The sequence below is a fragment of the Colius striatus genome, chromosome 4 (assembly GCF_028858725.1).
Source record: "Colius striatus isolate bColStr4 chromosome 4, bColStr4.1.hap1, whole genome shotgun sequence".
Lineage (NCBI taxonomy): Eukaryota > Metazoa > Chordata > Aves > Coliiformes > Coliidae > Colius > Colius striatus.
The window spans coordinates 69,763,738-69,784,008 of record NC_084762.1 but is presented as its reverse complement, the minus strand read 5'-3'; the positions used below and the strand labels follow the sequence as shown (position 1 = coordinate 69,784,008).

General features: G+C 35.1%; 1 protein-coding gene across 5 annotated transcripts in view; it reads right to left on the bottom strand.

Moving 5' to 3' along the window:
- The window catches only part of WWP1 (WW domain containing E3 ubiquitin protein ligase 1), a 57,017-nt gene that overhangs the window by 5,254 nt on the left and 31,492 nt on the right, over positions 1 to 20,271 (bottom strand). For all 5 annotated transcript variants that reach the window (XR_009818659.1, XM_061995549.1, XM_061995548.1 and 2 more), the window contains 14 exons: positions 18,177 to 18,358; positions 14,795 to 15,140; positions 12,712 to 12,807; positions 11,941 to 12,115; positions 10,707 to 10,761; positions 10,527 to 10,611; positions 10,301 to 10,429; positions 9,539 to 9,611; positions 9,378 to 9,449; positions 8,277 to 8,365; positions 5,511 to 5,670; positions 2,667 to 2,800; positions 2,424 to 2,564; positions 1,016 to 1,136 (listed from right to left, as the gene is read on the bottom strand). Coding sequence is in view for 4 of the 5 variants with exons in the window: in XM_061995549.1 (XP_061851533.1) it covers positions 1,016 to 1,136; positions 2,424 to 2,564; positions 2,667 to 2,800; positions 5,511 to 5,670; positions 8,277 to 8,365; positions 9,378 to 9,449; positions 9,539 to 9,611; positions 10,301 to 10,429; positions 10,527 to 10,611; positions 10,707 to 10,761; positions 11,941 to 12,115; positions 12,712 to 12,807; positions 14,795 to 15,140; positions 18,177 to 18,358 (1,858 nt within the window). In the remaining variant the exon portion in view is untranslated. The remainder of the gene's footprint in view (positions 1 to 1,015; positions 1,137 to 2,423; positions 2,565 to 2,666; positions 2,801 to 5,510; positions 5,671 to 8,276; positions 8,366 to 9,377; positions 9,450 to 9,538; positions 9,612 to 10,300; positions 10,430 to 10,526; positions 10,612 to 10,706; positions 10,762 to 11,940; positions 12,116 to 12,711; positions 12,808 to 14,794; positions 15,141 to 18,176; positions 18,359 to 20,271) is intronic.

The following is a 20,271-nucleotide window of genomic DNA, read 5'->3' as shown; positions in this document are numbered from 1 at the left end:
ATTTTACTCCATGGGTAGATTTTCCTTTATTCTAAGTTCCTCCAAAAGTCTGAAAGCTGGTATATCAGAAACTTTAGTTTATTCTGACTAATAATTCAATAATAAAAGATATTATCTTTCCCATAAAAGAAGTATTAAAGACAGTATTACCTTTCCCATTAAAACTTTCCCGCACATTCCAAGACGATGATTATATTGCTGCTATTGCTTCTACTATTAAAGGTAAAACACTGCAAAGTCTATGTCTGCAATGTATTCATGCTGAGAGGCAAAGCCTCCCGAAAACTGAACATTAAATAACATAGATCAAAGTCCTTTCGCGGGAAAAACTCCCAGTTAACTTAAGCTTTCAGAACATTGCTCATTGTTTACAGGGAACCTTGGCAGGTCTCTCGGAAATAAATAAGCATAACACTAGAGTCTTTTGTCCCTGCTTTAAATCACAGCCCTGACAGTGAGCTTAAGTCAGGCTGATTGTTAAGTAAACATGGCACATACAAGCGATTCCTGTTATCAGGCCTTGGTTTACCTATTCTGGACCTGCAAAATTCAGTGTTAAACCTTGTTAGGTGCTCCAGCTTTCCATCCTGAAGCACAATGACCCTTGAACCCATTCTAGACTATGCACGTGAAACTAAGTTATCACTATACACCAGAAACAATTTCTGTGACATCTGTTACAAGGTAATTCTACCAGTCTACCACAAAGGGAAAACTTTTCTATGATTAACAGATCTATCTGTGACCTTATATTCTGATACTTTCATAGACACTTACAAAACACATCTTAAGACTAGGGATGAAATCTAAAATTTCCAACTGCTGAACACCACAAAACACTGATTGAAATATACAATGGCTTTTCACCGTGACTTACCCTGACTGTTCCCACTATATTCTCCATGTTTCAGAAGCTATCAAACAGCATGCCATGGATGAGAGCTGATCTATCCATTTAATCATCCCATACGTTACTACCTTTGCAAAAGGTAAAATGTTGAACAGAAAACCTTACCTCTAGCTCCTTTTCATCAAAATAGTGTAGCCACTGTAGAGGAACAACTTCATTAAAACCATCGAGAAAAGCTTTGGTTTGTTCTCTGACTCCCCGAGAAAATCGCCACTCAGCCATTAGCCTGGGATGGAAAAAAAGCCCCATACATTAAACATCAATTATCATTTAATATCATGAAGTTGATTGCATCTGTGTTCCCATGACATGGTGCTCCCTTCAGTTTTGTTCACTTACACTGTAAGATTCCATAGAATACAAGAGACCTTTCATACTATCACAAATCTACAAACCCAGACAATGGTAAAAGCAGACAGTATTTGTTAACTTTTCACTAACCAAAATTCAACAGCCTTTTGATTAAAATAATGCTACTTGGGCATGATGATTTTCTTACAGCATAACTGGCTTTAGCTTAAAAAGTGGAGAATCCTAATGTTTCGATGGTAGAAAATTTCCACTGATTTTAAAATACTCTATTCTTGAGCAAAAATAACCATGCAGGCTGCGAATAGGAAGATATTACTGTTGCTTATAATACCTACAACTATGGTTGCCCAACACTTCTAGCGTGAGACTACTTCCAGTTTCAACAAGGAATAGTCATTTTCTGTTTTGAGCTTCTGTTTTATGCTTAGATTTGGTAGAAGAGGTAATGTTTTTTAAGTTTCAACTAAAATAGTCAAGTCACTTCTGAATAAAAAATAAAAAAGGACAATACATGTATATACATAGTACAGAAACAATTTCACTGAGAAACTAAGGATTGCTAATCTATGTGGAAACTTTATATGCATTAGAAGACATACACTGCATCCCAGAAAAATATCTGTGTACTTCTGCTTTTGAGACCACTTTGACTAGATGGATCAGAAATACAGGTTCAGAAAAAGAAAGGCACTGATAAGATCAGGGGAAGCAGGTAAGGGGACCATAACAGAAAATAAAAAAATAGTTCAAGTCACCCTATATTATACACCATTCTGAATTTCAGTTTCCACAATGCCAGCCAAACTCTGATCAATTCTGAAGTCATGCCAAATACATGTCCTTCCTCCACCTGGATCTGTTACCTGAAGCTACAGGAAATCAGTTTCCTCATTTTAAGTTTCACCTGTTCACTCATTGTATGGTAACAAGACAGGTCATCTTCTCTTATCAGATCTCACTTTTCTTTTTTTTTACTTTCTAGTTTTTGGGGGTGTTCTTAAGAGGGGGTAGGGGTTGGGGGAAGAGGAAGAGGGGAATGGGAGAAATCAAAATGTACCAACAGATCACGTGTACCAAGGTACTGAAATGTAAAAAGATATCATTTCAAAAAAAAAAGAAAGGAAAACCCAAATCACAGCTTGTCTCAAAAAAGACTAGAAGAAACATGGAATGCTTTTTTTCAACATCTACACCTTCCTACCCAATATATTCTTCTTTGTTCTCCTCAGTTACCAAGATATTTGAACCTCCTGATTTCAGCTCATGTGAGGTTACTTTTCCTAAGAGCTCCATATCCACACAAAAGTACATTTCCAAGTTACACTCTTCGATGTTATTATCCCTGAATGAAAAGAAAGGGGGAAAAAAAGGGCAGAATGAAATTTACATAAACAAAAATATCCAAAAAACATTACACACACACACACACACACAATTTACAAACCTTATCCAAATTAGGGAGTTGTAAAATTCGGTATCAATAGATTCTAGGTCCTTAATAGTAAGTTTTTTGCTCAGCATTCGTTTGTAGAAAGGCAAAGAAAAACCAGTGTCAATAAATTTCCCATGAAACAAAGCCTGTTGAACAGAAAGAAGTCTGTTTAGCTTTTACTGAACTACTGAAATTCTTGAAGTATTTCAGGACTTGAATTCTTTTTTTCCTTTTTCCTTCAAATAATAAAAAGCACCAAGCAGCAGTAGCAGCTTGGTATTTAAAAAGAACAAAACATTACATTAAACGGGAAGAAAAAAAAATGATTAATTGACAATTTTTTTCCAAGCATGTATCTTTTATTCAAAAAATCCTTTTCATGAAAGGATGAAGTCTATATAAAAAGAGGAAATTGCTGTGTTTGCTCTCTATTATGTGGATAGGTATATATGTCAAGTGTTATTTGATCCTTCTTGTTCATAATATTTGAACCTGAGTGCCACTTACATTTTTTGCTACATATACACATCCTGCAAAATCATCCTTTACACAATGATACTGCAGCTTGTAAAAGACAGTTAAAAAATACAATCACAGACTGCTTTGGAAAGAGCTTTGGGAATCACATTTTTTATAGGTAACAGAACTGAGAAATGAGATTATCCCTTCTACTGCAAAAAAGGAAATTGAAAAGAAACCCTAAAACATGGTTATACTTACACAAAAAGTGTAAGCTAATTCCTAATACTGAAGCATAGGATTACACAGACACACACATACACACACACAGTCCTAACCTCTATACTGACATTTTTTTCCTTATCCTTATCAAGTGCCCTTTCTTCAACAAAACACCCCTTAAAAAATCACCCTAAACATAAGCCATGTATGGCTTTCATTGCTGGTCTTTCCTTACAGCTGAAAATTCTGAGCAGACAAGCCGATGTAATGGCCCACTTCCTCTACAAAAAGCCAAGGTTCCATCTTTTTCTCCCACTTCTCATTTCCCCTAAGGCTTACTCTACCAGGCCATTTTCCTCTGCATTAGGAGAGCTCAAAAAGGTTCTCTCAGAGGCCTTTATTTGTGTGTTTTTAAACTAGTCGGTACTTCTCATGAGAGAGCAAGCTGCTTGAAATGGAAAATTTAAATGCCAAGTGCAATATCCACTCACACAATTTCCTGCTTTTTGCAAAATTAAGCTCTTAAATAATGTTACAGCAAAACATAAAAGTTACTTCAACCAACCTCGTTTAACAACTTTTTATTACAGAGTAAGTTGTGTATTCTTTATGTGTAACACCATTTCAGACAAAAACATCCACAGTTGTTTCAGTACTTAAACCCAAAACAATTCATAACTATTTAAGAACTGTGAGAAGGACAGAAACTACAACTGCAATTAAAAAGCCTACCTAGACTCCGTAGAATGATTCCCACTGACAATATTGCCTGAGCTATTTCAAGCCACTAGATGGTATCCCCGAAGTGGTGCAAAGTGCTATCCATTACAAGCCACAAATACACTCAAACCTTGCAACTGACCACATTAGGCCTTGTTACACCAGTATCTCTTCCTCCCTTCATGCCCCTTCGAGAATTTAAAACGAAAATACAGAAATACTTCAGGAAAAAAAGGTTTGTCTTTAAATTACATTAAATCATTAATCAAGTTCTCTTCTATGATCTGTACTTCTATGAAGTAGTCTTCTTAACATTTCCATTATGGATTTACATTATGTGCACCAAAAATTGCCAACTAAAAGAATCAGAATTTGGCTCTAGCACCTAATTAGCTTTATCACATCTTCCTGCTAAATAGCATTATCACTTGCTGAGGGTTCTAAGAGAAACAAAAACGTTCGCTGCCTATTGAAAGCGTTAACTCAAAGAAATAAACGTTCATGACAGCACAGAAATGGGGAACTTGTCCATAAAATCCTCAAAATTGGAGATGTTATCACCTAACCTGAACAAATTTGTTTCTCAAGAAGTATCTATAAGAAAAGCAAAAACAAGAAAATGCCCAAACCTAACTTTTTTAAAGTCTGTTCCATTTATATAACTCTTTGGTTTTATTTATTCTGATTTCATACAAAAAGCCTGAACAGCAGGAGAAGACACCAGTCTCTTTAACCTGGAAATGCACTTTCATCTACTCTTTTTAGTTTCACTGTTGACTACATTCAGCAATGCTGATGAGGACTACCTCTAGGTATCGTGATGATTACGTGGAGAAATGACTCTATCGCTACATGGAAGGAAAGAAGTGACACAGCAGGAGTCCACTATAGAAAGCTGACCCAGTGATATCAGAAGAAGAGATGATACAACAAGTCTCATCAGGCTTTTAGTTTAAGAAATACCTGATGGCAGAGAATCAGCTCCCTGCCAGCTTCTGCTCTCCTCAGTAGTTGACCCCTGTACCCAAGCACGTAGGTTTAAATTAAAGCCCAGTGTACTCCACAAAACATTTCTCTTTTTTTTTTTTTTCCAAATACAGTAAAGTATACCAAAGCCTAACTGAGGAGCTTTTTTCAGGAAAGACTAGTCAGATTTTTTCAGAGCATCAGTATTCAGACACTCAATCAAACTGCAGTTTGCATGAGGTACACACATCCAATTGATAAAAACAAAATATTATATCGAATGTCACATTAATTTTCATCACTATCCCAGGAAACTTGAGTGAGTAAAAGACTTAGCTCTCAGGGAATACTTTGGTTCAATAACCTTACATTCCTTAATCTTCCATTTCTAAGAGATTAATATAACCTTTAACAACTGTAAAAACAAACACTGTTCAGGAATAAATGTATAGCTACAGCAAATAATAAAACCTTAAAAATCTAACCTACCATGGCAATAAAGCGCCCAATGAAACAGAAATATGAAAGATGGTCAGGATTGATTGTTGATGCTGGATTTATCTGCAGGCAATAGTTGCTCTTGCCAGCATATTCAAATAGGCAGTACATAGGGTTCAGTACTTCATGGGAAAGCAAGAAAAACCATTCTCTAAGGAAAAAAAAACATGTATACACATAAAAGCCATCAAATACAGATGTTTATCACCATTTCCTTTAGGTAACTAACAAAATGGTCAAATTATATGCAAACTTAGAAAAATAATACAAACAGTGTTTTATTAGAATCACAGAATAATATATGGCATTATATAATTCTTAATTCTAAAGAAACTTCATTATGAAAATTGATCAAGTTAGAAAGTCATGGTTTCCAAAGTTTAGAAATTACTGTTAAGATTGAATACACCCTACAGCAGAGGTTTTAGCTGCCTGCTAGTAACATTTGTGCCTACAGAGTCCTTGCCTCAACCAGTATTTGTCCCCCTCGTGCCTGCTGCTTTATTCCATATAACTCAAATCTCTGCTTATAAAAAATTACTTATTATTCCATGGGCAGTGCTTATTATAAACAATCCAGGTAAAACAGAACAAAACAACCCAAACCACAACATACTTTATTTGCTTTCCCAGTCTGACAGATGAACACACACTGAGTTACTGTGGTTTAACAAATTACCATGCACCAGTTAATCCCAAAGAGTACAACAGTGTGAAAATATATTTTTGTTGAGGTTTAACTCCAATATGTTATTCACCACTTTCATAGTTTCCAACTCAGCTGACTTGAAATAATAATAGAATCTGGCTTCTCAGTGTTATTTTAGAATATTTGTTGCTTTATAGTATTTGCACATAATCAGAGACCTCAGAAGCAGTCATGTATACTCGGGAATTTTTATATCAGGCCCTAAGTCTTTGGAACTGAACAATCAGGCTTAGGGAAAAGTCACAAAAAAGCTAAGTCTACTCTACAATAACTGCAGGGTTATTCCATCCTGACTGCCTCCCAGTTGTCACATTTCAGAGGTATCTTTTCTATTCCTATAATTATCTGAGATTAGATTATTTACTTGAGAATAGAAATGAGAGGTTTACTGGCATGTTTCTCCTAACAGTTCTATGAAATCAAGTCGAGGATCACGATTCTTCCAACCCAAAGGCCAAGTAAAAAGAGTAAACTGAGAAAGGCAGTCAGGATCCATTAATCTTAACGGGGTTCTGTGTACCTTTTAGTAAGAACAAGAATGTTGTACAGCAGTCTATGCAATTTTTCTACTGAGACAATTATCTTAACTCTGCATAGAAGTATCAGATTTCATAGGCATTTAAATTAGATCAAAGCCAGATAACGGGAAGAATCAAAGAGATCAGTTAGCAACAAGTCAGAAGCAACAACAATTTTTTCAAATCAACAGGTAGAACAAACCATAGGACATAGTGCCAGATTAGACTTGCTAAACACAAAGTAAAAATCTGGAGGAAAAACTGACTCTAGCCTGCAGAGAGACAGGTCATAAATCATTCTATATTTGTATTAATGCAGTATTACAATAGCAAGTCAATACATGAACATTTACTCAGTATCACTTAAAAATTCTCAGCTCAAGTTACAATGAGATCCTTACTGCTTCTCCATTTCACATACAAAATATTGGGCAACACTTATTCCTAAAACTACAAAATTAAACTACTTACATATTTTACATATTCTGCTAATTTCTGTGACTAACACTCATCAGTTAAATTACTCTAACATCCCTTCTTTGGAATACTTTGTTTCTCTAGAACGTGTTACTTGAACTATCCAGGTTCCCATCCTATGCCTAGGGCCATCACAATAGGGACACCAAACAAACAAAAGCCACGCAACACAAAAACTGGATTCTTCCCTGCTGTCATATGTCTATCAGATATTATAATTCAGAAGCCTAAGCACCCACATATCCAAAGGAGCTCAAACTTCAGAGAAAAGCTCTGTCACTTACAAATATTAAGTATTTTCACTGAACTTCATTTTAACACAGTAAGCTACATAAAACCAGAACAAAATTAAAAAAAAGAACACTTTTATATTATTAAAAAAAAAAACAACCAAAGAAGTCTGTCATCTATGACTACTACTAATTCCTTGGATCTGCAGCAATATTGGAATTTTCAACCCAATCGTAACATTTCAGTCAAGTAATCTGCAGCAGTAGTCAGTTATGTCTTCTATACAGTCAACAGATGAAATACATGTTGCCTATGGCTTTCCTGTTACCAGATTTTCCCTCCAAGTTCCACTTCAGATTCTAGAAAAAAATTGTAGTCTAGCTGTTTGCATTCCTGCACAGCCTACACGTCTGTTCATCTGCTGTTACTTCATGCTTGCACTACTCTCCTCATTTATATCCTTTCTGTTCACATCAGCACCAGTCTGGTCTTCACTTGTGTTTTTGCAAGTAAGAAAACCACGGTCCCTACTTCCAAGAAAGTAGAGTTTTCTAATAGAAAGTTTCTGAAATAACTCAGTCTAAAGCAACTGAACAACTGAGACCACAGTCTCACTAACGCAACATTACGACCCGTAACAATAGCCTGATGACAATAGCCAGTGCTGACAGTTACACCTCCTTTATACATTAAGGGGAGCTAAAAAGGTAACCAGGGTCAGACTGCAAAAGCAAACAGTTTCTTTGCCAATAGAATGACATTAGAAACTAAGGTTAAGAGTGTTATTAAAAAAATCAACTATTTAAAAAAATTTCCTTTTACCTTGCCAAGCCACCATAGTCCAATCCTTCTTCTCCTCTAAATATAACATATAATCTTCTTCTCAAATCATAGGGCTTTAATGCCATAATCTATTAAAAAACCCAAAATTGTAATGTAATAAATTACACATTGTCAATACAATCCTTCTTATTTAGATTTTCTTTAATCAATACAGAAATGTCATATATGTCAAATGTTTACACAAATTTGACAAGCAATTAGACTACCTCATGAACTGTTCAATCAATGAACTGCATGCAAAAATAGCAATTTGGACTTGAAAATCCTTGAGCTGCAGACTGCTAGTAAGAGGGAAAGAATTATCTAGAAAGCATCATTTTATGGTTGCCCTGTTCTTATACTCTTCGTTAGGCATTCATTATCATAAAATAAAGTCGAAAAGGCCTTTCATCTGACATATTACAGAATTTTGGGTTTAGGCAAGTCATGTAAGAGAGTAACTTACTCTAATCCAGAATAAGTGTAACATACTTTCCTTGGCAATATATTTTTCTACTTATAGAGAATCCCTCTCAAGAAGTGCTAACTGCAGCAAGAACTTCCACTGTTACAGAGAAAAGGAGAGAACACAAACTGGCCGCAGACTACTCAAGAACTGTAAGCTTCAAACACACAGATTTAACGTTTGAAGGATAAAGCAGAACACTGGGTTTAATTGGAGAAAATTGTATTTTTTAATGCATGCAACGACACACAGGAATCAAAAACGCAATGTGGTTAAGTTAATATGGAATAGAATGTGGTTAAGCTATGTAACTCTTCACAAGATATTGTAGATGCAAGAAGTTCACAAGAGCACAGACAAGCTCACAGAAGAGAAGTCCCTTAACCAAAACACCCAGAAAGCACATCAAGCTCAAGAGAAGTTTCAGTTGTAAACAGCTGGGAGCTGAAATATCATTTGGTAAAAGTATTATATACATTACTTAGGTTCTTTCAGTCTTCCCTAAGAATTCCCCTTCGGCTAACACTAGAGGAAGATTACTGTGCCCAAAGGACCATTAGCTTGAACTGGCTATGGCCACTTTCGTTCTTAGACTTTCTCTTGACAAACACACACAACAATCTTTACAAGCTTACTTGCTGGAAGGAATCCTCAAACAAAGTCTGTCTGGATACGTTGATTTTCACATGACTTGGCAGTGCATTGGACTGTAATCATAAGGCAGCAATGTTAAAGGCAGCCCATATAAATGTAAATTCAAATAGCTTCAAAAAGTAACTGGTTATTTGATCAGTACCTGACACAAGTAGCGGAAATGAGCCAGTTTCCACCTAAAGCTACGCTCATAAGCAATCTGTGGCCCTTTATTTCTGTAAGGAAATATATTTGAGGTGATACATTAATCATATAGACATCAAACAGTACTCTCAATGCTAAACAGCAGCATATAGATTCCAAACATACAAAACCATTGTTATCGTAAGATAAAATACGCTTCAGAAATTCATCTGCTTGTGGAACTGTGTAGGAACTTCTAGCACAATATAGGCTCTTTGAACGAAAAACCTTTAACACGTCATCAGAAGTAAACACTACCCTACGCAAAAGATGTTAAGACAGGCACCACAGGCTGGGCCAATATTTCTAATTAAATTGCTTTTAAAAAAATTATTCACATGTAGCATTTTTGGAAAGTATATACAACTACTTTGTTCAGACATTAATGTTGCTAGAGGGTGTATAACTTTAAGAAATACTCATTACAATAATTTTCTGGTTTTTGAAGAACCTAAATATTAGTTACATTAGTTCAATATTCAAGCTTGCTTCACTTCTATTTTATAAAAACAATTACACTCTTGGTATTTTTAAAGCGAGTAACTATTGAATCTTACAGCAGTACAGCAGAGTGTGTCATAGTTAAACTGAAAATTAAAACTTGAAAATGGATGAAATTTACAGGACAACAATTTGTTCAATTCCAGATAAAATTGCAGATTAATAATGAAGTCCTCTCATACTAGAAAACATTTAAAAACAGATTTAATTGCTCACTTACACAGAAGATTTACCAGTACGAGGGTCATTGAAGGTGGTGGTTCTCGTATTATGGTCAACAAAGTATCTGACACCTTCTCTGGTATATCTGATTTCCCAGCCCTCTGGAAGAGGGTCCTCATTTTGTAAGCTGCAGAAGAAATTGCAGACAGTACTTTTCCCCCATATCATGACATACAAGAATTAAGCAAGATCTTTTTATCTGCACAGTCAATATACACACCTACCCTTGAGTTCGAGGGTCTTCCCACTGTGTTGTCTTTGTGTTATGATTTACAAAATACACTCTATCATTTGAATCCACTCTCCTTTCTAGGGGAAAAAAAGAAAAAATACCACTATACAACAATTTAATTCCAAATTTCTCTTAACTATAATTTCTGGAAATCAGTAGCTGATTAACTTACCCCAACCTGGTGGTAAAGGCCCAAGTGGATCATTTTCTGCTGATAACATTGAAGCCTATTTGAAAACAAGAGGACATTCAGTCAGGCCAAATATTATTCATATTTTTTTCTTCATGTGTTTTAAAATTACCACTATTTCTGAAGACTATCCATTCTGAAAAAAAAAAAAAAAGCTCTGCCATTTTTGTCTGTTTTTGTGAAGAAACACAGATTACATAATAACAAGATATGATTTGCACGTTTTGGAGAAGAACATATAAGGAGATAAGCACAATGTTCTTCCTTAAGAACACTCTTTCCCATAATAAACATTTCCAAGCAGAGCGATTACTGCCAACACAGGGGTTTTTGGTTCCTCAACACACGATGTGTTCCCTGGATGTCTGGCTATTTTCAGACTTTGATGTTCTTTGCAAATGCAGCTGCATGCATTAAGTAGGTGGATGGTTAAAATTGCATCAACAGAGTAAGATTAAAAGGAAAAAAAAATACTAAAAATCCCAGATTAAAATATTAAGTGAAACCATGCTAGGCTCGGAATATACTCTAACTCCACAGAAGTCCCCAGTTAGCTCCCAAGAAAACAAACCATGGGAAAAATTAAATGTAAAAGGCAGAAATAGCCTAGACTGCACAACCCATGCCTTGATTTGTAACTAAAGCATCCACCTCCTACAAATTTTGACATTTTTCTTTTTTTTTTTTGTGCAGAGTGGAATTTTTATATATGTGAACAGATTTTCATTTTCCAAAGAGTATCTTAAGGATCATCTTGCTACCTAATATTGCTTTATAAAGCATTTGCAATCCAAAAATCTCAAATCCACTCACAAGTTTTCAACAGCAAATTTGAGAAATGAAAAGCTGTGGTATTATTCCCCAGTGAACAGAAACAAGCAAGGGTCAGAAGAAAATGGAATAGTTACACTCAAAATCAAACTGCTGCTTTTCAGTTAGGAGACTGCTTTAGATTTACCTGTTACTACTATCATTGAAAGTTTTAAGTATCAAAGCAGTAAACAATGCTTAAGTTTTGGAAAAGACTTAGAAGGGAGTACTTTTTGCCTTTAAGGATTTTTTTTTTTTAACCATTTTTTCAACAGAATCAGAGTCCGAATTACTGATGCCACATATCTTGTAACACGTAGAGCTGAATAGTTATAAAATCAGTTTATAAAAAGAGAAAGTATACCTAAATTTCTCTCCTCATTTATAGATTTTACGTAAAAGTTACCGAATAGAGGTATCGTTGGTTAAATTGTTGCATAGCTCCCTGCAGTTGATTCCGTTGAGACTGCCACTGCTCAAAGTTCCTGACTGATTCCATTGTAGGTCGCTGCCATGTAGTTGTTCTGGTGTTGTGGTCCACATAGTAAACTCTCCCACGATCATCAACTCTTCTTTCCCAGCTTTCAAGAAAGACAAGTGTAAACAGATACATTTTTCAATAATATTACGTAACTAATTTTTTCTTTATGTTAAATTCCTAGGCAATACTTTAAGGAAGTACTAGAATCTCTAAAGTACACAAAAGTACTCTCTAACTTTATTGGTAGAAGGACAACCACATTGAGCAAACGTGGACTTCAAGCAATAGCATGCTCAGCTCTCTGTCACTTAATTTTAACTTTGTGAATTCCTCTGACTCTAAGTAATATTGGCAGGTTGCACAGAAAACACTTTGCCTGGAAATCTGAGGCTTGGAACCACTGCACTACACCTAGTGGTCCCACCTAAATAAAGACGGTCAAACAAGCATTGTATAATGTTTACATTTTAAAGGAAGCACAAAATAATTTAGTAGCTGTATTAAAACAAGTGATCAGAACATGCAACATAAACATTCCTATAACAATAGCTGCAATTAGTATCATTCTAAACTAACTGAAAGCTAGAATTTCTTAATATATGACATATAATATGGTTATAAAAGCTGGTATTCCTGTACCAATCAAACAAAATAATAGCACTTTTATCATACTTAAATCAAAAAAGTCTGCATTACCCAGGAGGTAAGGGCTGTGGTCTTTCCCATGTTGTAGTTCGTGTGTTGTGATCAACATAATAGGTTCTACCATGAGGATCTTTTCTTTGCTCCCACCTTCAAGAGAAAAAGACTTGCTATCTTAAGACTTACTTCCCACTAAGCCAAAATACACCTCGGTATTGAATGAAAAAACTATGATCTAAAACTCATTCTAAAGCACCAAAAAATACGTATCAGTTACTACACTTGAACTGGTGTCATCATAAAGACTTCTTTAAGGGACGTAGTATATAAAATGAACATACATCAATACTAACACGCATTTTCAAATTCTACTTAAGACATCTGAAGACAAAGTCAATTAATTATCTGCTCATGGCTTGGATGCTAAAATAACCCGATTTGAAAAATGTTTAAAGATACATTCTTTGCATTGCCAAGTACATACTTCTCTCAAAAAGAGGGAGCTTACATTTAGAAACACTGTTCCCTATATCCAACAAACAACAGGACCTTTCAGAGTGAACCTGAAATGCATGTTATCAGATTGTTTTCCTCTGCTTCTATTACCTATCCTGGTAAATTCTCTATCTGATGTACCTGGAGACTATTTCTTCAGTTTTAGTTCCAAAGCAAACTTATATTGAAGGTAGAGAGAGGACCAGGATAAATGTTAGATAAAACACTAAAGCCCATGCTTGCATATGTTTGTTTTTCTTATATACATAATTAATTAGTTCCCAAAAAAGTAGGCAGAACATCTTGCTTGTTACTCATAGGATTTGATGTACATTTCCTCACTATTAAAACTCCTGCAAAATGTTTTATGCAGTTCAAGAGATTAAATGATAATATTACAAGAAGGTAGGGAACAGTCTGCTGCTACTTTTCTTATGTCACTATAACAGAGTTATTTAGGCTAAACATAATGGAGACTCAGGTGGATTTGGGGTAGGGGAGGCAGGAGGCAAGAAATCACAAAAAAACTCCACAGAAACATGACCAGGCATAAATGATAAAGAAATGCATTTGGCCATGGTGTGCACTACACCTGGAACTCATGACCCTGTCCTCAATGGGAAAGCATGTAATTAAGTTAAAAAAAAGAGGTGTATGTTAAAGGGTGATGGCCACAGGAATTCCCACCTATAAAGAGCTTCCATTGTCAAAGCATCTGAATCTAATATTTGTAACTTTTGACCAACAATATACATACAATACTTCTGTCTTTTTAGATGCTTGCCCTTATGTTTATCCAACTGCAGAAACTCGAGTGAAGTGTCACTAATAACTTACTGAACCTCCTTCAGAGGGAGGAGGTATGAGACAGGCCCTCTGAAAGCTAGCAATGACACAAGGTATATACACTTTGGGTTAAGAAACAATTTCTGTGTTCAGAAAATGCTAAGATAGTTAATATTTAGAATACTACTGAAATGTCAGTATTTCCATTGGATTACTGAAGACATCTCTTTACTCAAACACAAAACCATCTATAAAAAAATTAAGATCAATATATCTAAGTATATATTATATTTTATGTCAAAGTGCATCTTTAATATTACATTTAAAGTTTAAGACTACAGTATTAGTTTCTAACAGTCTGGTCAAATTAAAACTTTCTAGCTATTTTGAGCACATACATACATTTCCAATCTGTATTTTTATCTATAACATTACTGACCTCATTGTTACACATTGTTACCCACAAGTATTTCTAGAATATTTTATTAATTTTCAATGCTCTACATTTGGTTCTTACTACATTGTCACACTTTAAGAACAAAAGGGCTAACAAATTATGATTCAAATAAGATTAAGTATATAAAATGAGAAGTCCTGACACCAATAATGACCAAGAGTTTTTCTGTTTAGATCCCAATACCGTCTCAGCCAAACAGTTACCAGTTGTTACTTTCTAAGACAAGAGCTATTAGCCATTTAGAGCAGTAGTACAAACCCCTTCTTAGATTAAAACAATTCTGTGTCAGACACCTGACCTGTAATTGCCAATCTCACTATAGAATTAAATTCCTGTTTCTTTATATGTATGTTCAGATTAAACAAAATTATAGCATTAAAATCAAGCCCACTTACTTACCCTGGTGGCAAAGGTTCAGTACTGGCATTACCAGGCTGCTGCCTTACAGGTTCTGCAGCTGTGTTTGAGGTGGAGGATTCCCTCGGTTTTGCTGCATCTGCTGCTATACTGTTTCTAGCATTAGGCTGAGCAAAGTCTGTTGCCGCTATAGGTTCAAGTCCAGCAGATACAGCAGGAAATGCAGAAACGTGGCTTTCAGAGCAACTAGTTGCTTCTGTTGCTGACTGGGGTTCTACTGTAATGCTAGTGCAATCTGAAGACATGGAAGCTTCAATTGAAGATATCGGAGCCTCAGAGACAGAAGAATTATCAGCTTCTGGTGCAGAGGCAGATGATTCACCATTAACTGAGAAATAAGAATATTTGTCAATCAGAATCTGATTAGATTTACTTCTCAAATGATCAACTTGTGGAGTAAATGACACAAAAGGAATATGTTTGTCATACCTATATGCCATAAGCAGCATTTTTGTCCCAGGTGACAAGAAGTCACTATGTACTTGCCTCAGTTAAAGCTGCAATTAAAACTTACAGTCTGCGAGCCATTCTCTATACTCCCCCGCTAATGTAATTTCTTAATTTCTGCATATCTTTATCGACTTAATTTTACACCTTACTCTTTAGATTAGCAACAGGTACCCATCTGCTTCCCAAAAAACAGTACTGCTTTATTTGCTTAGAAATTCTGAACTAAACATCATTTTTAGAAAAGAATCTCGGTTAGTACGACATGAAAGAAAATAACTCCACGAAAATTGGAAAACTAAGAGACAGTTCTTAAAGACAAATTTTTTCTCCTTTTTCAGCAGTGAGGTACAGAACTCTATAATTAAGAAAAAATGACCTGTGTGTGATTTGTGATCCACCTCCAAAAACAAGATTAAAACATAAAAATCAGTATTTGGCTAATGTAACTTACATAGTTCAATGACTGAAGAAAATTATTTTTTCATTTAAGTAAAACAATTTCTGTCTTTCAAAGAACAATACAAATGTCTTCCAACTTAAGCAACCATAATCTCATAAAAGGTTTAAAGCAGATGTGGATTTAGCAGGAAAAGAGGGTTAAGAAGGCTTTATTGCTCCCAAGTCCACTTGGTCAACAATTCATCAACACCAATCATCTGCAGAGCTTAATAGAGCAGTATCTCAGCACAACAAGGTCTTGACTTAGGGAAGTTAAATCAAGTACACCAGTCAGTAGGACCCCCATTAAAAGTCAAGCCCCTATTTAAAACAGTGCAACATCATTCACAACTTTCATTTTCTACAGCACTAACCAACACCATACAGCGACAATTTAATTTAAACTCATCAGTTTGTATCTCTTCTAGTGTTGGAACTCCTTTTTCTACAAGACTATAGAGAGATATATATAAAAAATATTCTATAATAGGCAACATAAACTTCAAGTAATTTTCTAATAGGAATACTATGGGCTTGCAATTCTAAGGACTGAGATCAATCCAAATCCTCTCTATTCATAAATTTATTGATACGGATTTGCAAAATTTAACCTTAGACTAGTGCCTATAAAATGTTGTTCCATCCTTCTGAAGAATTTGTTTATTTTAATTCTATATAACCAAAAAAAATCGCTATATCTCACTTATTACTTGTAAGATATATATAATGTCAGCAATTTCTTGCTTTCCCAAATGGTTAGGAAAGCGGTCAAAGAATTACAAACAATAAAATCGTCATCAGCAATGTACTTAAATCAGCAGGTCACTTTCTTTAAGGAACTATCACTGGGCCATAAATACTTTCTTGATACACATACTGATAAGCATGATTTTACAGGCAGCAGTAGATCTCTAAAGGCACTGCTTCTGAACAAAACTATTCCAATGTAATACATCACTACTTCCAACTCACACAAAACAGGTTAAGCACATCAAGACATGTCAAAACTTTGTATCATTTCAAGCAGATATAAAGCACAGTCATATTTATAGACAATTAGATCAAGTTTCTTCAAATTTCTGCTTTAACTAGTAATAATTTTACATATATAGGAAAAAACACAACTGAAATTTCAGCTTTCATTACCAAAAAAAAATCAATTCATCTACATGAGTGAATGGGATTACATAAAAAAGTTAGAAGCAAAGTAAGTGACAAATCATCAATTCTTTTAGTAAGCTGATCTCCAAAACAGATCTATAAAACATTACATCAGTAGATTACCTCAGCAATTAGATCTAAAACAGCAATTCTGGCAACATCATGTGAAATTGCAATCCTGTTAAGCAGAACAGTGCAGGGTGGAGGAGGGAATTTGTCAACAACAAATGCTGGAGACCTGGTTTTATGCTGTGCATTGAAAAAAAGAAATTTCCTCTAACTGGTGCATTAGCTGAAAACTCTTGTATTAGTGCCTCAGTGAAAGCTCATTCATGATTTCATCAATATTACTGTTTGAACAAATCAATTATTTTTGCAATTACCCTATCCTAATACAGATTTTAAATGGATCTCATCACTATTGAACAAAAAGAGGCAATGCCTAAATAATATATATGCCTTCTATCCTTCAACTGATAAGAAAGGGGAATCAAATTCAAGTTCTCCAAATAGCTAACAGCTTCAGAGAAGGCCTAATTTCATTATTACCTTTTAAAGTTCAGAATTGTTTCTGCTATCTTCCCACCATATCCACGTTTCCCACTCTGTTAACAGAAAGTGAGTTTTTTTATTACAGTCTCTGTTCTACTGTTTATTAACAGCTTGCCTACTTCTATGTGAGGTGATCTTTTTCCTCTGCTATCACTGTAATCTCTCTTAAATCACCGAGAAAAGTGGTTAGAAAGCACAGTCATTATTAAATGAAGTTTTCACAAAGGAACCAAAATTTAAAAGTAATTGCCTTGTATTGAAAATTGAAATTTAGTATTCTCCAATACCTATTTTGATATAGGATATCTTTTGAAAAAATGGAAGGCAAGGAGAGTCTGTAAAGCATCTCAACTCAGAACACAGCAGTTCCCTGATAGCACTAAAAATCACATTTATCTAATGGCAAAAAAACCTTAACCATAGTTTTTCAATTGTGAAATAAATCTGATTTTTGCTCCAGACAATCAGTAATATGGTTTAGTCACCTGGGACAGAGAAATGGAAGGTTTGGAGACTTTAAGTCTTTCTTCATCAAGGAAGAGAACTGACAGGGTAGAAAAAGTATGAAAATAGTACGTTTAAGAATGGATCTAATCCAGAAAAATTCACATAAGTGGACATACAAGATTATAAATTCAAGCCCCGAAACATTCTTTCAGTATTGTTGAAATCTAACAAAAAAAATACAAAAAAAGTGGCTCAACTTCAGCTACATTTCAACCACATAAAAAATCATTATGGAACATATAACTGCCATTCTTACCAGTGCTGTTGACAGGCTGAGCTGCAAGTGGTTTTGGTACTGGTGTATTCTTGGGTCTGGCTGCAACATGAGTAGGAGATAGTGTGCTCTCTCCATTAACAGCTTCTATACAGAATGTGTTCTCTACTACTGAGTTCGAAGGTACTTGATTGTCAATTCCATTAGAAATGTCACAAGCAGATCTTGGTAAAAATAAAAGATCATTTTAGGTTACTACAAATAACATGTTAAATAGTTATGCAACCAAATTAAATACTACACTAAGTCATGCTAAAGAAATAAATAAAGAAATAGAAGTAAATTCACAATGGTTTATAACACAATGTTTGCAGCCTACATAACAGTCAAGTGCAAGTTGAAAACAAAGAAGAAAAGGCAAATTTTGGTTTTTAGGGTTTCAGATACAGATTTTCCACTTCATCTTTTACTTGTAAAGACACATTCGAATTGAGCTGGGCACACTGATGTGCCTCCTGCATCTTCCAAAACTGCCTTAGAGACCTTTACAAAGTGCAGCTACGAGCAGGAAAATGTTTTCTCTCATTAAGTAAGTGAAACAATTGGTTTTGTTTGTCATGTCTCCAAAAACTAGGCTAGTAATAACAAAGTAACAAAACTCTTCCTCAAGAATAGGAAAAGGAGCTTCTTATGCATAGAGAAGGACATGGAAGAAAAGATACACGCAGGTAGCTGTGTGTTTATATGGCCACATGTAAATAAATGTAATCCAAGGGAAATTCCCAAGGGAAACTTGCTCATTTACACTTTTACTTAAATTATCCCAATATGCTTCAAGATGCCCACCAGAGACGCATATTGTGAAAATTGCATTTAATGCCAAGTCTTCTCAAAGAGTAGAGATTAAAAATCAGAGAAGTTAAACAGATGACAAAAAACTGTGAGAATTGTTAGCCTCACTTTGGACAGGAAGAAAGATGAAGCAGTGTGTCTATGCTATCCCACCCAACTCCAAAGAAGCAATATAAACAGAGAATTTAAAGTATTATGTCTTTTCAGCTCTAGACTGTAAACCCAATTTGCTTCCTGAAGACATGTACAGAAACTATGTTAAAATTTTTCTTCATCTCTTAATTTTAACTGTAAATGGAAACTTTTGTATGGAAAACTGCTGTACTTAAAACATCAAGAGCAGGATCCCAGTAAAAGCCACATCTCCAACAACAGCTGAATGAAAACACATGACTCTTACTACTGTTTTTAAATAGTATGCAGATGTGTTTCAAATCACTGTTAACAGTCCTAAACCTTTCTAACACTCACTCCATATTGGGCACCTGTGGGGGAACAGAAACAAACCTCCACATATTAAAAAAAAAGAATAAAGTGGAACATATGAGGACAAATGTGTCCCTGTCACTCAAATGCACAGGAACTGTATGTTTTTTCACTCTATCCTGTGTCAAGAACGTAAACAGAAAAAGGTTCAATCCAAGGTAATTGAGCAGGCCAATAAAATCAAATTGATCTGAATGTTGACCTATTTTGACTCAGTAATGGTAAAGGGACAAACAATCTACTCCTACTCCTCTCCAGCCAGTCCTTGAGCTGATATAAAGGTAGAGAAGCTAAGAACTACTTAAAATTGATCCCAAAGCCTTTTTCTTGCTACTTTAGGTTGAAGCAGGCAAACCCTTTGCCTCAGTGCTCTGAATATCACTTACTAAATTCAATGCAAGTTTCTTAAATTCCTGATCATGATCTTTAAAAGGAACTGAGTGAGGGGAAAGTAATTTAAGCTTTTTTCCTTCTTCCTCACATTTATATGGTAGGTTGCAACAAGCTGGTAGGGACAAATAGAAGTGGCTCTTGACAGCAAAAGAAAACAAATGGAGTAAGTACACAAAACCACACTGAACAAGAGCTTCCCTGATCTCTGCTGTTGCCTTTAGTAGACTTCAAATCAGTTGAGGTTTTGCTACACATCCAAGAGGCAATGCTCAAATAGTTGAGAGCAGACTCTACCAGCATGGAAGAACATAGCTGTAAATGTAATTCTTCTCATGCTAAATTATGTTATTATTATACAAGTAATGTTTCTAAAACCTGTCGTAACACAATTTAGGTCTTGACAGTT